General features: G+C 44.5%; 4 protein-coding genes across 5 annotated transcripts in view; 2 read left to right on the forward strand and 2 right to left on the reverse strand.

Annotated features, from left to right (window-relative positions):
* Window positions 1–17,564, reverse strand: part of LOC140119963 (uncharacterized) — a 1,020,783-nt gene that overhangs the window by 451,526 nt on the left and 551,693 nt on the right. The window lies entirely within an intron of this gene.
* LOC140119783 (uncharacterized) overlaps window positions 1–17,564 on the reverse strand; it is a 157,870-nt gene that overhangs the window by 91,731 nt on the left and 48,575 nt on the right.
* The window catches only part of LOC140119794 (uncharacterized), a 76,135-nt gene continuing 58,978 nt past the window's right edge, over window positions 408–17,564 (forward strand). The window contains exons 1-3 of one of the 2 annotated variants that reach the window (XM_072139183.1): window positions 408–483; window positions 9,983–10,612; window positions 10,725–10,886. In XM_072139183.1, coding sequence (XP_071995284.1) covers window positions 10,460–10,612; window positions 10,725–10,886 — 315 coding nt within the window. In that variant the 5' untranslated portion in view covers window positions 408–483; window positions 9,983–10,459. Of the gene's footprint in view, window positions 484–9,982; window positions 10,613–10,724; window positions 10,887–17,564 lie in introns of those variants that run through there. The other variant, XM_072139185.1, reaches the window with a different exon arrangement.
* Window positions 10,883–17,564, forward strand: part of LOC140119766 (uncharacterized) — a 32,110-nt gene continuing 25,428 nt past the window's right edge. The window contains 4 exon segments of the mRNA XM_072139118.1: window positions 10,883–11,094; window positions 11,410–11,510; window positions 12,291–12,372; window positions 13,868–17,079. Of these exon segments, the coding sequence (XP_071995219.1) occupies window positions 11,010–11,094; window positions 11,410–11,510; window positions 12,291–12,372; window positions 13,868–17,079 (3,480 nt within the window). The 5' untranslated portion in view covers window positions 10,883–11,009.

The raw sequence follows: 17,564 nt of genomic DNA on the forward strand, positions 1-17,564 counted from the left end.
TGCTCTATACTGTACTGCTGCCCCTCATGCTCTATACTGTACTGCTGCCCCTCATGCTTTGCACTGTCCTGCTGCTCCTCATGCTCTATACTGTACTGCTGCCCCTCCTGCTCTATACTGCACTGCTGCTCCTCCTGCTCTATACTGTACTGCTGCCCCTCATGCTCTATACTGTACTGCTGCCCCTCTCCCTGTACTCTATATTCTCCACCACATACAGGTCTCCTCAGGGAAATTACACCAAATATTATTCACACTGATCAGTACAGACTCCACCCCCTCATAACCAGCGCCCCGCCTACACTCATCACATGATCTATTACATCATCACAGGCCCTTCATCCACCTCTGCAGCTGCCTCCTGTCCTCACGGGAGGCCCCGCCCTTTCAGTGACATCACACTACCAGGGTCACATGACTATTGAATAGTAAGCGGGAAGACGTGTGTGAGGTAGAGAGTGTCCTGCACTGAGGAGAGAAGAGGTAAGTGACCAGAGGAGGGACTACAACTCCCAGCATGCTCCAGGAGCACACACACTATATGGAGGGTCTACAACTCCCAGCATGCTCCAGGAGCACACACACACAGTATATGGAGGGTCTACAACTCCCAGCATGCTCCAGGAGCACACACACACAGTATATGGAGGGACTACAACGCCCAGCATGCTCCAGGAGCACACACTATATGGAGGGACTTCAGCTCCCAGCATATTCCTGGAGCGCACGCACTATATGGAGGGACTTCAACTCCCAGCATGCTCCAGGGCCGCTCACACTATATGGAGGGACTACAACTCCCAGCATTCTCCAGGAGTACACACCATATGGAGGGGCTACAACTCCCAGCATGCTCCAGGAGCACACACTATATGGAGGGACTACAACTCCCAGCATGCTCCTGGGGCACACACACACACTATATGGAGGGACTACAACTCCCAGCATGCTCCTGGGGCACACACACACACTATATGGAGGGACTACACCTCCCAGCATGCTCCTGGGGCACACACATTGTAGTGATGGGCGGTCCAGCTCTTCCGGCTCCTAGTAAATGATTCAGATTCTCGGTCCGGTCAGTAAATCCTTCTCCCACATGGATCTGCATCATCATTGCTCGGCCCCATTGATACTTACCTGGAGGTGAGTTGCTGAGCTCCTGACTGTGTTCTATTGATAATATGTGTGTATTAGGAGGAGGATCCTGTGACCTCATACACAGGGAGACACGGACTCTCCTGCTGCACTTAGGGGCTGATCCATGATAAACCAATCTTACAGATGTCACCAAGATGATCCCTACAATCCCCATAACTCCATGGGACGTGTGACTGAGCGAGTGTCAGCTGCATCATACACCGGGATCACTCAGGAAAATACAGGGAGAAATCCTGGTCCTCAGAACCACAGGACAAGATAGAAGCGCGCACACACGGAGCAGCTAGACATCCGCGCGGAGCAGCTAGACATCCGCGCGGAGCAGCTAGACATCCGCGCGGAGCAGCTAGACATCCGCGCGGAGCAGCTAGACATCCGCGCGGAGCAGCTAGACATCCGCGCGGAGCAGCTAGACATCCGCGCGGAGCAGCTACACATCCGCATGGTCATTACTGGCTGTAACCTCATAGTACAGGATAGTACAACCACACAAACCTCCCCCGCCAGAGAATCACACAATGACATGGGGGATGGGGAACATTATGGAGGACAAATGCCGAAAATACAGCCAATAACTTATCACAAAGTGCCAAAACGCTGATTACATCTGCAACGTACTACTCCCTGCTCAATCGTATTGGCGTCCTTAGTAAACCAATACAGTTGAAAGAAGGAGGGAGAATTCAGATCATCAAGAGGGGGGGGGGGTACTACTGCAACTGTTTCATAAATCGCAAAACTGTGGTTTATGTGATTTTTTTGTGTGCATGTAGACGGTTCTATAGGTAAAACCATTGGACCCCTGTATTTAGAGAACACCATTGTTCGGTTATTACAGGAAAAGGTTCCAAAATGGAGTGGATAGACTTAGAGAATTGCTTCGCTGTGAAGCGAGAAGGATCCTTAGAACCGAGGCAGAAAGCCCGATAGGATTAATAATTCTTTATTTATATAGTGCACACAGATTACGCAGCGCTGCACAAAACATGTCAGATCGGTCCCGGTTCTAGATGCACCTGGGCCAGAGTATAGCGCCTTTGCCATCTATTCTGATTAAAATTGGTCTGGTTGTGCCGGCGGTTTTCCGGATTGGTGTGAACACCGTCCTTGAACTTTTCTTCGTGACTATTAAATAAAAAGAAGAAAGCTTGGGGCGTGGCCTGAACGAGGATGTGAGCAGACGTGTGGAACGGAGCTCCCGCTAACGCATCCTGATAGTCCATCCTTTTGCCTGCTTACCGGCATTTTGTCAGCCCACACAGTGTCCCAGGCGGTGAGCGATCATCCTCCGTTGCAGTGGCTGGCGGCGGAAGAAATAAAAGCCGCGGCCTGAAGGAGAGGGAGACGGCTGAAGCCACGGGCTCCCGCAGCTCAATAGTTACACGTTATGTTGGTGCCTCCTGATTAAGTCTGCCTTATACTTAAAGGCTGCAGTGAGTTATGTCGTTATATTTTGTAATAATGGTAATAATACACAGTACTAAGAACACATTCATGTTATAAGGTATACCGGATTATATTATTCTTGCTTCTCCACCTCACATGGCTCCCTATCCAGATGTTGTATACCTGCCACGAAGCGTCTCGGATCACTCCCCCGTATTGGTTACGCTGGTCAGGGCTGCAGACACAGGGGGGCGACTGTGGCGCCTCAATCCATTCTGGCTACAAATTCTTCATTTAACAGGTGAGGTGGAGGATGCTGTCAGGAATTTCATCAGAGATAATCAGATGGTTGTGGGATGCCTTAAAATCATCCATTAGAGGGCTATTCCATTGTAAAATTTGTGGGCACAAGGCCAAAAAGAAGGAATATCTCGCAACCTTACAGCAGTGAGTTAGTGATACAGAGGAAAGCTATGTGCTGGACCCCACTGATGCGACAAAGGGAGATTGGACAGAGGCGCAGGATCTCCTAAAAACACATTACCAACAGACGGCAGAGGCCAAACAATACTTCACTCAGCAGTAGTACTTCATCGAAGGGGAAGGGACAGGACGTCTCTTAGCAATGATTATTAGGGCACAAGGTGGCCCAGTTCATATCTCCTCACTCCGAGAGGGGGATGGAACGTTAGTCAGCTCAGACACTGAGATAATGAGGGTTATGCAGCAATATTATGCTGATACTTACAAATCAAGACTGACACATAGCAGGGGAGAGAGAGACGACTTTATAGCTGACGTCTCCTTACCCATTCTAACAGAGGAACAGAGATCAATGTTAGATGGCCCCATAACCATAGAAGAGCTGGAGCAGGCCCTAACGAGAATGACAAGGCCCCTGGGGTAGATGGTCTCCCTGTAGAACTATTTAAACAGTATCCGGAAATATTTCTGACTAAACTTTTAGAAGTAGCTGCCACTGTCCATGAGACGGGCAATCTTCCAGCATCCATGAAGGAAGCGACAATTGTACTGATCCCTAAGCCTGACAAGGACCCGCTACAGCCGGAATCTTATCGCCCCGTATCACTCTTGTGTACAGACATCAAACTCATTGCCAAAGTACTTGCTAATAGATTGGTGGAGGTCATCCTTAACCTGGTTCATGGAGATCAAACCGGCTTTATGCCCGGAAAATCCACCACTATTAATATCCGTCGTCTATTTATAATTCTGCAGATGTCCCCTGCAGTTGATGCTGCCAAAGTCTATGACAGCGTCGAGTGGGAATTTTTATGGGCAGTCATGCGGAGGATGGGATTTGGGCCAAACTACTTGTGATGGGTACAGCTTATGTATTCGGAACCTAAAGCCAGAATCCGAGTAAATGGAAAGCTATCAAGACCGTTTAATTTGGGGAGAGGAACCTGGCAGGGTTGTCCCCTGCACCCATTTCTGTTTGCCTTAGCACTGGAACCATTTGCATGCATGGTCAGGACGTCGGAAGCTCTTGGAGGATTTAAATATGGGCCACTAGATTAGTGCATTGCACTATATGCTGATGACATGCTACTATTCCTTGATAATGTTAGAGTTCCCTATCCCCATTAATGAGTCTTATGACAGAATAAGGAGAATACTCAGGTATTCAAATAAATTGGAATAAATCTGTACTTCTACCTTTAGACCCTCTTCCTGGAAACTTTAACACAGGTCAGTTACAGGTAGTCTCAACATTTAAATACCTGGGTGTGTGGGTGTCAGCTAACCCCAAGGATTATATATCCCTAAACATTCAACCAATGATGGCCAGGGCCCGCATGGTGTAAGTTGCCATTGTCTGTGGTGGTGAGAGCGAACCTAGCCAAAATGGTTCTGATGCCACAATTTCTTTATCTACTACACAACTCACCAGTGTGGATCCCAATGTCAAACTTTTACCATATACAAAGTATATTCAGGCCTTGATCTGGCGAAAGAAAGTAGAACGCTTTCGGCTTGAGACGCTACAAAGGGCAAAAGATGAAGGGGGACTAGCAGTGCCCAATCCATACTTGTATTTTCTGGCTGCCCAATTACAACAGCTGAAGAGCTGGGGACAGCCGCGTAGTTTTATAGTGGAACGCCTTCTGTCCTACTGTAATGGAGGGAGGCCCCCTCTCTATCTCCTGGAAATAGGTGCCCAGACCCGATCCCCTGACATGCTCCCTATGGTAGCTTTATTAATAGAAGTCTGGAGGAGAGCTAAGCTAATGCTAGGACTGGAGGGCTGCACAAAGATTAATCCCTTATGGAGGAACCCACAACTCATCAAGGTGAATAAATTACAAGAAGTTGGGATATGGGAAAATAAGGGGATCCATAGGGTAGGACAAGTGGTATCAGATGGGGTAGTAAAGAGCTTTGAGCAGCTATGGGAGGAGTATCAGCTGCCACATAGCATGGTACCTCCAGTTTAGGCATGCTCTGGATACTCAAATGAGAAGTATCCCATTGACAATTGAAAACCATCTAGTTATTAACACTTTGATTTCCCCAGGGAATGGCAGGGGAATAATATCACTTATATATAGACAATTACTAGACGAATATCATAAAAAATTCCCGTTGACAATTTGATCTAAATGGGAAGCTGATATTGGGCCCATAACGGATGACCAATGGACTTCTATCATAGCTTGGACACCTGACCTCTCTCCTAGTGAGAAGCATAGACTCTCACAACTATTCCTATGCCACAGAACATTGGGTAGATGAGGTATCAGATGAAAGGGGACCTCGACTGGGCATTGCCCGTATGTTGTACCAAGCAAGAAAACTGATTGCAAACCACTGGATACAGGCCGCTCCTCCCACTAAACAGGAATTCATTAATAAAATAAGATAATAAGGTTAGAGAAGGGGGGTATAGATTAAAAGAAAGGCAGAAAATCGATTTAAGAAAATATGGGGGCCTTGGCTTGACTCACCAGGACTGCCATCTGTGTACCTGCACAGGAACCTGTTTAATATTTTGTAAGATATTCTATGAGAAACATGGAATAACCACTGTAAACGGAAACTGGCTGTTGTAAGCTTTATTGATATACATGTAACAAGAAATTGTGGCCCTCGTTCTACTTCTGTATAAGTTGCTAACTCCATCACACAATGTATAATGCATACTGTATGTAAAAAAAGATCCTTTCATGCTGTACGGTCTCTGGAGGGTGGGGGGCTGGGTATCTGTTTTTGTTTTGAATGTTGTAAACTGAAAAACTGTTGAATAAAAAAGAATGGATTATAAAAAGAAGAAAGCTTTCAGGAACAGCGACAGCGCGGCCATAAGAAAGATCCAAACAGAACTCACCACCAAAATATGTGAGTACAAGATAGAATATGTGGAAAAAAATTGAAGGTCAAATTAGGAAAAAACAACACAAAAGAGATCTGGGTGGAATTTAGAAAAATCACTGGAATGGGTGAAAAATTGAGGCATAGTGAGGGATGGGAAAAGATGGTAGAAGAACTAAACTAATTCTTTAACTGCTTCTCTGAAAGACACAATGACAACCAACAGAAGTCGCTGAATCCCAAACTCGCATCCCAACTGATAGGGGGAGAGTGTCGGTAAATGACGCGGGGAACATCCTGTCGGCCTTCAGACTGAACAAAACCCATGGGCCTGACAGAATATGCTCCAAACTACTAAGAACATACTCCAATGAGCTGAGCCAGACACTTGAAAAGCTTTTCAACCACAGCCTTAGCTACGTAAAGGTCCCTGACATCTAGAAACTGCTGTGTGTGTACCCACCACAAAAGATAAGATGACCTACCTGATACAGTGACTTCAGACCAATTGTTCTCTTACATAGTGAAGAGCTTCAAAAAAATGATCTTGCCGCACCTGTAGGAAGCGATGAAAGAAAATACTGACCTTTTACAAATTGCGTATAATGAAAAAATGGGAGTCGACAACGTCCTGTTCCTCCTTTGCAGGACATGTACATACCTGGAACAGAAGGGCACCATAGTTAGGGTTACACACTACTTGGAAACCCTAACTATGGTCTAAAGTGTGTTTAATACCATTGATCCTTTTCTCACGGGGGGAAAAATAGGCAAACCACAACTTTGACCCAACGGTTATGGTTATACCGTGGACTTCAGATACTAGTCAGATCTTTGCCACTTCCAAAAATCCTTGTAAGGTGATCTGCAAATTTATAGGTCATTCTTCCCAGCGTTGAGATACGTAGCACAGAAAAAACACAGACACTTGGTCATAAGCTGCACTCAAATCACACTTTTTATTCCAAGCAGGCAATTGTATATATCGAAGCAGAAAATGTGGGTGGGAAAAGGTGATAAAATACTGCAATGCTATAGGTTAGCTTGAATATACTAGAACCTCCAGAAACACTCTTTAACTATTTTCCCAAAATGTTGATGAACAAGCAGGAAAATTACACAAAATGGTGTGTGAATAATGAGATAACTGACAGTGAACAGGATGGCTTCTGGAGAGAAATATGATATCTCTCACAATATCAAGAATACAAAAGCAACAAAATAGTTTGCATACCTCTCCACAGAAATTTCCAGACAATTGACCAAGGCAGCTCCTATAAGTACCAAGGCGTACTGAACTGATTGACAACAAACTCAAGTGGACGTCTAACAGTGACATGGTGTACAAAAAAAGCATGGTCGCATATGTACTTCCTCAGGAAGATCAAATCCTTTGCAGCAAGATCTTGATGATGTTGTACGAGACAACCATTGCCAATGTCATTATCTATGTGTCACGGGTGGTCTCACGACCCACGTCTTGAGTTGCGGGCTCACTCGTGGCCCTCTGCAGCACAACAACTTACCCATCCTCGCTCCTGCTTCCGGGTCCTCGGCTGTGCGCGCGTCCCAGTGTTCTAGAGCGCACGCGCCGGCTTACATGATTTAAAGAGCCAGCGTGCCCTTAATTGGCGCTGGCCTTACCAAAAATTTTATATAATGTCACGGCCATGCTGCAACAGTTGCTTGCCACTCAGAATCAGCGTCAGACTCCTGCAACTACTCCAGTGACTCCTTTTGCTACACCGGCTTGTCTACCTGCCGCTGAACCTAGGCTGAGACTCTCTATGCCTACCAAGTATGATGGGGACCCCAAGTTGTGCAGGGGCTTTATTACTCAGTGCTCCTTGCACATTGAACTTGACCGTCTTCGTGCAGCCAAGATCTTCTCCAAACTGGATCTTTGAGGGGTCTTAAACCTCATTTGTATCAGTGAGGGAGATGAGTGGAAGACCGCTTTTAATACCCGTGATGGACACTTTGAGTACCTGGTGATGCCTTTTGGACTCTGTAACACACCAGCCCTCTTCCAGGAATTTGTTAATGACATCTTTAAAGTCTTGCTATATGCCTGTGTCGTGGTCTTCCTGGATGACATTCCCACCAGTTCCAGGTACGGCAAGTCCTCAGTCGTTTAAGGGCCAATCGACTTTACGCCAAACTTGAGAAGTGCCATGCGCATCCCGAACACCTTCCATGTCTCCTTGCTCAAGCCTATCATCCTGAACTGCTTTTCCCGGCAAGTACCTCCTCCTGCTCCTGAGGCTGACTCCACCGACATCTATGAGGAAAATGAGATACTTGACATGAAGATGGTGAGAGCTAAGCGGTTCTTCTTGGTTGATTGGAAGGGGTCCGGGCTGGAGGACGAGTAGGCCACTCTGTTGCCATGGACAGAGTTTTCTTACAACTCCTTGGACTCAGCATCCCCAGGCTCCGCTCCATTTTTTATCAATTATGGACTGCATCCACACTCTCCTCTTCCTCTGCCTGTGTCTTCGGATGTTCCTGCTGTTGAGGAATTGGTACGGGAGTTCATCGAGGAGCAGACTTGCCTTTCCTATTAAAGGCTTCTGTCCGAACCAAGCTCCAGGCTTATTAAAAACGCAAAACCTCCTCCTGTCTTCTCTCCAGGTGACAAAGTCTGGCTATCCTCCAGGTATGTCCGGCTAAAGATTCCTGGCAACAAGCTTGGTCCTCTTTTCCTAGGTCCCTTCAAGGTGCTGTTTCGACTCAATCCGGTGTCCTATAAGCTGCACCTTCCTCCCACCATGCGCATCCCGAACTCCTTCCATGTCTCCCTGCTCAAGTCTGTCATCCTGAATTGCTTTTCCCGGCAAGTACCTCGTCCTGCTCCTGAGGCTGACTCCACCAACATCTATGAGGTGAAGGAGATACTTGACATGAAGGTGAAATGTAAGCAGTTCTTCTTGGTAATTGTAAGGGGTTCGGGCCAGAGGAGAGATCTTGGGAGCCTGAGGACAATATCCTGGACCATGTTCTGCTTCAGAGATTCCTCCAGCCCAAGAGGAGGGGGAGGCTGAAGGGGGGTACTGTCATCTGGTGGTCCTGTGCCCCTCCATATGCCCCCCTCCTACTCCGCCTCTGACCCCGATCCTTTGCTGCCTGTCTTGACCTCCAGCCTGTCCCCGACCACGAGATTGCCTGCCGACTCTGTATCTTGACCTGTGTTGGTAGGGCGGATAAGTCGAACCTGTGGAACCATCTGGTGGTACTACGCCGTAGCAAGTACAACCCGCCTTTGCTGTGGGCTCTGTTGGAAACCGGGTGCCACTTAGATTCCGGTCCCAGGTGTCAGCTTGTGTCATCATCCGCGGTGGTCCAGGGGGTTCACTACCCCAGAATCCTGACACTATGCCATCGTCTGCTGGGAGAGGGGCAGCATAAATGGAAGGGACGAAACTAAACTTGCTAAAATTACAAAGAGGGCCCAAAGCTCAATCAAGGAGCCAGTCTATTTGATATTGTATGGAAAGATAGACACCTATGTAAGTTTGAGACGGTCACTATAAACAAATCACTGTGTAGCCAGCCAACCAAGTTTACAGTGCCGCACACGGGGAAGAGAAAGGACATCCTATCTTTCCCCGTGTTCACAGCCTGTACGCTGTGCATTTCTATGGAGAGGAGTGACCCCCTCCTCCTTTCAATCGCACCAGACATATACCCGGCGGGCATGCTTTCGTGTGAATCCAGCCTTAGGGACGATTCACAGAGATATCTGCAAGTGCTACCTCTTGAACCTGTGCCACTGGAATAGAGGATGGTAGTGTTTATGGCAAACATAAAGACCCTGATCATTTTTACCTAATCCTGAATTCTGTTTCTTCTTCTTTTCTGCTCTTTGTCTAAGGATTCTCATAACAGGGTTGTCAGCTACGGGCACCCAGCACATATAGTTTCATAATTTGATTTATGCCTTAGGATTGCAGTCTTCCTCTTTGTTGTCAAAAATTTAATATTGTCATACAGAAAGATAATTCGCTGGACTGGATGGCATTTTGTAGTATAAAAATCTAATTCTGTTTTCCATTTTTGTTTTTCTTAATAACAATGTTATTTTCCATCAATGATCCACCAGGGATGGAGAAACACAGAGAGCAGATGGCGGCCAGGATCCTGGAGCTCACCCTGGAGATGATCTCCTTGATAACCGGAGAGGTGAGAGTCTCCCAGGACACGGCTCTTATCTCTAGGAATAACAGCGGGAAATGACTGGAGAGGTGAAGGATTCTTAGGATCTATGTAGTGATCAGTGTCTCCCCATACACAGGATTACACAGTAGTGAAGAAGTCGTCTGGTGAGTGTGTGACCCCCCGTGTGTCAGGAGGATGGACCCAGAGCCCCATCACCGAGCCTCCACCTCATTCACTGATACATGAGCAGAAGATCCTAGAACTTACCTCCAGGATCACTGAGCTGCTGAGCGGAGAGGTGAGAGCTGCCGGGAATGCTGGGACATTGTACAATAACACAAGGGAGGTGTCTGGGTGATGACTGTGTCATTGTGGGTGTCAGGTTCCTATAAGGTGTCAGGACGTCGCTGTCTATTTCTCCATGGAGGAGTGGGAGTATATAGAAGGACACAAGGACCAGTACAAGGACATCATGATGATGAAGGGTCCACCAGGGATGGAGGAGGACAGAGAGCAGATTGCGGCCAGGATCCTGGAGCTCACCCTGGAGATGATCTCCTTGATAACCGGAGAGGTGAGAGTCTCCCAGGACACGGCTCTTATCTCTAGGAATAACAGCGGGAAATGACTGGAGAGGTGAAGGATTCTTAGGATCTATGTAGTGATCAGTGTCTCCCCATACACAGGATTACACAGTAATGAAAAAATTGTCTCGTGAATGTGTGACTCCCTGTGTGTCAGGAGGATGGACCCAGAGCCCCATCATCGAGCCTCTACCTCATTCACTGATACATGAGCAGAAGATCCTAGAACTTACCTCCAGGATCACTGAGCTGCTGAGCGGAGAGGTGAGCGCTGCCGGGAATGCTGGGACATTGTACAATAACACAAGGGAGGGGTCTGGGTGATGACTGTGTCATTGTGGGTGTCAGGTTCCTATAAGGTGTCAGGACGTCACTGTCTATTTCTCCATGGAGGAGTGGGAGTATATAGAAGGACACAAGGACCAGTACAAGGACATCATGATGGAGGACCACCAGCCCCTCACATCACCAGGTAAGAGGAGACCTTCCTGATAGTCCACATATGAGTGTTACCTAAATTTACCCATCTTTTGCACTTCACTAAATTTACCATTCTTCCAGTTGTCTTGCTGAGAAGGCATGTATTACATCCTATCTCCACTAGTTTCCTGTTTTTTTTTCAGTCCAAACACCCCTATGGATGGGGTAAGCGGGAGACTAAAGCTAAAATCTCCATCGGGTCAGACCCAGTCAACACAGGTCCAACGTGGTGGAGACCCCTTTAGGATTTACTATGAGGAAAGATCCAAAATAAATTCCTTACGGTCACTGTCTATATTTCCTGTAGATGGTTCTCGTCAAAGAAATCCACCAGGGAGATGTTCCAGTCATCAAAATTCCAACGATTGTTCTGAAGATCCAGAGCAGAATATCCTACTGCATCATCAGGTAGATGAAGCTAAGGTTCCTTTAAAGGGGTATTCGCACGAAGACAAGTTTCTTAAATGTACTCGGGATAACAAAATAACACATTCTCTAATTCACTGATATTAACAAAAATACAGCATTTTACAGATATAAGTCCAACCTATGTCTATCAGTCCTAGTGTACACAATTTTGGTTGCTCCTAGACACATCCTGTAACTTCTTACTTTAGGGTCGGCTGTCATCTTGCCTGAGCTTTTCTCTCCCTCTGCAGGGGCCCCTCCCCCCTGTATTAGCTCTGACACAAACACTGACGTCCTGCCAGCATGTGCACAGCGTGAGGAGAGCTGCAAGCTACAGGCAGATAAGTTTATCCAGGACTGAGGGAGAGAGGTATACAGTAGAGCTGAGAGTATGTAATGGCTGTGATAGCAGAGGGGAGAAAGTCATGTGCAATAGGGATCTCATCATCCCTCATCTCTGACCTGTCTCATCTCTCTTTCCAAGTGTCAGATACTAGTAGAATGTACAGAAGGTAAATGAAAGTGTAGATAAACCTGTATTCTGATAATCTAAGCACATTGTCAGCACACAGCATCTCATAGCACAGCGGGATCATTAAGTGTCTACTTACATAATCCATGCCACACTCTGGAATTTTACACTGAGTGATCTGATTATTGTGTAAACATCACTAGGGGATTGAAGTTTGAGAATAGAATCCCATGTAAGTCTCTTGGTTCCTGGTTTGTAAATGTTATAAACCTTAACGCGGATATAATATAATCTCCTTGTTTCCTCATGTCCTTCATGTTGGATCTTTCCAGGAAAGTTGTGGTGGAAGGAGGAGCGGAGAGGAAATCCCCTCATCAGTGACAGAGGAGGGTAAGAGCCTTTCATGTATCTTGTGGGTTATTCTTCCCTTATACATTGCAGGGAGAGGTCACATCCAGGGGAGGAGATGGAGATGACCGAAACTGGTTCGCAAAAGTATTCATACCCCTTTTAACTTTTGTCAATTTTTTAAATGTTACAGCCACAAAAAAGCAAATTATCAAATATTTGTGAAAAACACAGTTTTAACCCCTTACCGATATGTGACGTAATAGTACGTCACATGTTCGGGTCCCGATACATGGAGAGGGCTCGCGGGCCGAGCCCTCTCCATAGCCGGTAAGTCTTTGCTGCAAATTGCAGCAAAGGCTTACCGGTAACACCCGCGATCGGTGCCTGCGCCGCCGTCTTTCCGTGGATCGTCGCTCCCTGTGACGTCATCGGGGAGCGGCGATCCGTCACCCCCCTTTCCCTAGAACTGATATAAATATAAATAAACAGTAAAAATCATAAACACATTAGGTATTGCCGCGTCCGAAAATGTCCGATCTATCAAAATATGATAACGGTTTTTCACTGCGTTTAACCCCGTAACGGAAAATAGCGCCCAAAGTCGAAAATGGCACTTTTTTGCCATTTAAAAAAAAATTAAAATTCTATAAAAAGTGATCAAAAGGTCGTAAAGTCCTAAAAATGATAACATTGTAAACGTCATCAAAATCCGTAAAAAACTACACCACCCACAGCTCCGTACACCAAAGTATGAAAAAGTTATTAGCCCCAGAAGATGGCAAAATCCCCCCCAAAAATTTTGTACAGGAGGTTTTAATTTTTTTAAATGTATGAAAACATTATAAAACCTATACACATTTGGTATCCCCGTAATCGCACCGACCCAAAGAATAAAGTAGACATGTCATTTGTGGCGCACAGTGAAATCCGTAAAATCCAAGCCCACTAGAATACGGCACAAATGCGTTTTTTTACCAATTTCACTGCATTTGGAATTTTTTTCCCGGTACACGGCATGGAATATTAAATACCACCATTTTGAAGTGTAATTTGTTACGCAGAAAATAAGCCGTCACACAGCTCTGTACATGGAAAAATAAAAAAGTTACAGATTTTTGAATCTGGGGAGTGAAAAATGAAAACGCAAAATCGAAAAAGGGCCGCGGCGGGAAGGGGTTAAAAAAATCAAGTATAATAACACTGCCAGCCAAGCAACCCCGCTACGCTGCTATTTCAGGCAAAAGAAAAAACCCCTTCAGCTTAGTGTGTTCTTATGTTTCTGATACATTGTCTGAAAATGTAAAGGTTCTAACATCAGAAAGTAGGACCCAGATCTTGTCCCCTTAGCCTGGCGATTGGGATAATTAGTTTTATATTTTGGTAGATCCGGCATTTAGGACATAGACAAAGTGACAGTGATGCTAGTGCATACACACAAGGTTATGATGGCGTTCGTGCATTACTCGCCAGATACGATTCAGGATATCATCTGAGAAAGAAACCTGCAACATTGATTTCGAAACATGTTTTTCAGGAGATGAAAGTACAAGAGGTTCCCATGGACGTCCCTCCTCATCTCCTTGTGGTGAAGTAGAAGATAATCCGTCACATCTTCCCACAGAGGAGGGAAATCATGGAGAGAAGAGGAAGTTTTCATGTTCAGAATTTGAGAAGCTTTTCAATGAAGAATCAAATCTTATTCATCGTCAAAGTCGCAAGTTTTTTTCGCAATCTAGACGCGACAAAAATTATACCCAGAAATCAAGTCTAGATCAAATGAACACAACTAAAAAAACATTTTCATGTGCAGAATGTGGGAAATCTTTTATCGGGAAAGGACAACTTTTCCGACATAGCAAAACTCACACAGGAGGGAAGCCATTTTCATGTCCTAAATGTGGGAAATGTTTTTGTTATAAATCAATGCTTGTTGCACATGAGAGAACTCACACAGGGGAGAAGCCATTTTCATGTTCTGAATGTGGGAAATGTTTTAACCAGAAGCCATATCTTGTTGCACATGAGAAAATTCACACAGGGGAGAAGCCATTTTCATGTGGAGAATGTGGGAAATGTTTTTGTTATAAATCAATGCTTGTTGCACATGAGAGAACTCACACAGGGGAGAAGCCATTTTCATGTGCAGAATGTGGGAAATGTTTTAGCGGTAAAGGACAGCTTGTTAGTCATCAGAAGACACACACAGGGGAGAAGCCATTTTCATGTGCAGAATGTGGGAAATGTTTTAGCAGTAAAGTTCTGCTTTATAGACATCAGAAGACACACACAGGGGAGAAGCCATTTCCATGTTCTGAATGTGGAAAATGTTTTAGTGATAAATGGTATCTTGTTGACCATCAGAGAATCCACACAGGGGAGAAGCCATTTTTATGTACTAAATGTGGAAAATGTTTTACCAGTATAGCACTGCTTTCTAGACATCAGAGAACTCACACAGGAGAGAAGCCGTTTTCATGTTCTGAATGTGGGAAATGTTTTAACCAGAAGCCATATCTTGTTGAGCATGAGAAAATTCACACAGGGGAGAAACCATTTTCATGTGGAGAATGTGGGAAATGTTTTCGTTATAAATCAATGCTTGTTGCACATGAGAGAACTCACACAGGGGAGAAGCCATTTTCATGTGCAGAATGTGGGAAATGTTTTAGACGTAAAGGACAGCTTGTTAGTCATCAGAAGACACACACAGGGGAGAAGCCATTTTCATGTGCAGAATGTGGGAAATGTTTTAGCCGTAAAGGACAGCTTGTTAGTCATCAGAAGACACACACAGGGGAGAAGCCATTTTCATGTGCAGAATGTGGGAAATGTTTTAGCAGTGAAGTTCTACTTTATAGACATCAGAAGACACACACAGGGGAGAAGACATTTCCATGTTCTGAATGTGGAAAATGTTTTAGTGATAAATGGCATCTTGTTGACCATCAGAGAATCCACACAGGGGAGAAGCCATTTTTATGTACTGAATGTGGAAAATGTTTTACCAGTATAGCACAGCTTTATAGACATCAGAGAACTCACACAGGAGAGAAGCCATTTTTATGTACTGATTGTGGGAAATGTTTTCGCTGTAAAAGTCAGCTCTCTAGACATCAGAAAATTCACACAGGAGAGAAGCCGTTTTCATGTTCTGAATGTGGGAAATGTTTTAACCAGAAGCCATATCTTGTTGCACATGAGAAAATTCACACAGGGGAGAAACCATTTTCATGTGGAGAATGTGGGAAATGTTTTTGTTATAAATCAATGCTTGTTGCACATGAGAGAACTCACACAGGGGAGAAGCCATTTTCATGTGCAGAATGTGGGAAATGTTTTAGACGTAAAGGACAGCTTGTTAGTCATCAGAAGACACACACAGGGGAGAAGCCATTTTCATGTGCAGAATGTGGGAAATGTTTTAGCAGTAAAGTTCTGCTTTATAGACATCAGAAGACACACACAGGGGAGAAGACATTTCCATGTTCTGAATGTGGAAAATGTTTTAGTGATAAATGGCATCTTGTTGCCCATCAGAGAATCCACACAGGGGAGAAGCCATTTTCATGTCCTAAATGTGGGAAATGTTTTTGTTATAAATCAATGCTTGTTGCACATGAGAGAACTCACACAGGGGAGAAGCCATTTTCATGTGCAGAATGTGGGAAATGTTTTAGCTGTAAAGGACAGCTTGTTAGTCATCAGAAGACACACACAGGGGAGAAGCCATTTTCATGTGCAGAATGTGGGAAATGTTTTAGTGATAAATGGCATCTTGTTGCCCATCAGAGAATCCACACAGGGGAGAAGCCATTTTTATGTACTGAATGTGGAAAATGTTTTACCAGTATAGCACTGCTTTATAGACATCAGAAAACGCACACAGGAGATTAGCCGTTTTCATGTTCTGAATGTGGGAAATGTTTTAACCAGAAGCAACATCTTGTTGAGCATGAGAAAATTCACACAGGGGAGAAACCATTTTCATGTGGAGAATGTGGAAAATATTTTAGCAGTAAAGTTCTGCTTTATAGACGTCAGAAAACTCACACAAGCGAGAAGACCGTTTCATGTTCTGAATGTGGAAAATGTTTTAGTCATAAATGGAATCTTGTTGACCATCAGAGAACTCACACAGGAGAGAAGCCATTTTTATGTACTGATTGTGGGAAATGTTTTAGCTGTAAAAGTCAGCTCTCTAGACATCAGAAAATTCACACAGGAGAGAAGCCATTTTCATGTTCTTAATGTGGGAAATGTTTTAACCAGAAGTCGTATCTTGCTGAGCATGAGAAAATTTACACGGGGGAGAAACCATTTTCATGTGGAGAATGTGGGAAATGTTTTAATCATAAATGGGATCTTATTTACCATCAGAGAACTCACACAGGGGAGAAGCCATTTTCATGTTCTGAATGTGGGAAATGTTTTACTCGAAAATGGCAACTTGTCAACCATGAGAAAACTCATTTAGGGGACGAGTCATTTTCATGTCCTGAATGTGGGAAATTCTTTAGTTATAAATCAAATCTCAATGAACATAAGAAAATCCACTCAGGAGAGAAGCCATTTTTATGTATAGAATGTGGGAAATGTTTTTGCAGTAAAAGCCAGCTTTCTAGACATCAGAAAACTCACACAGGAGAGAAGACATTTTCATGTTCTGAATGTAGAAAATGTTTTGCCACTAAAGATAAACTTTTCAGACACCTGAGAACTCACACGGGAGAAGACAGTTTCAAGTCCTAAAATGTGGGAAATGTTTTAGTCAATGATATTTTTAGTTTTACTAATGATATTCTGTAAACCCTCAGAAAACTCACACGGGGGAGAAGCTGGTTTCCTCCCACACTCCAAAACATACTGGTAGGTTGAATAGATTGCAGCGCCGCGTAATCTGTGTGCGCTATATAAATAAAGGAATTATTATCTTCCTAATGTGTCAAATCTTATACTTATCTGTTCTTGTCAGACATCAGAGGAGTCACAAGGGACAGAAGCCATGTGAACATTAGTTTAGATGAATTTGTTACCAGTTGTTGAATTTCTTTCCTATATAAATGTATAACAATAAATGTAACAATCAGTGTAAAAGGTTTGTCCCCCCAACATGATTTCCATGTCGCTTAAAATATAAGGTAAAGGAAAGAGGATTCAACATGTTAAGTTGAAGATAGAAAATATACATTTTACCGGGCAGCCACAGTGCAAAAGGAAAGAGGGTCAAAACT

This window comes from Engystomops pustulosus, chromosome 2 (assembly GCF_040894005.1).
Source record: "Engystomops pustulosus chromosome 2, aEngPut4.maternal, whole genome shotgun sequence".
NCBI lineage: Eukaryota > Metazoa > Chordata > Amphibia > Anura > Leptodactylidae > Engystomops > Engystomops pustulosus.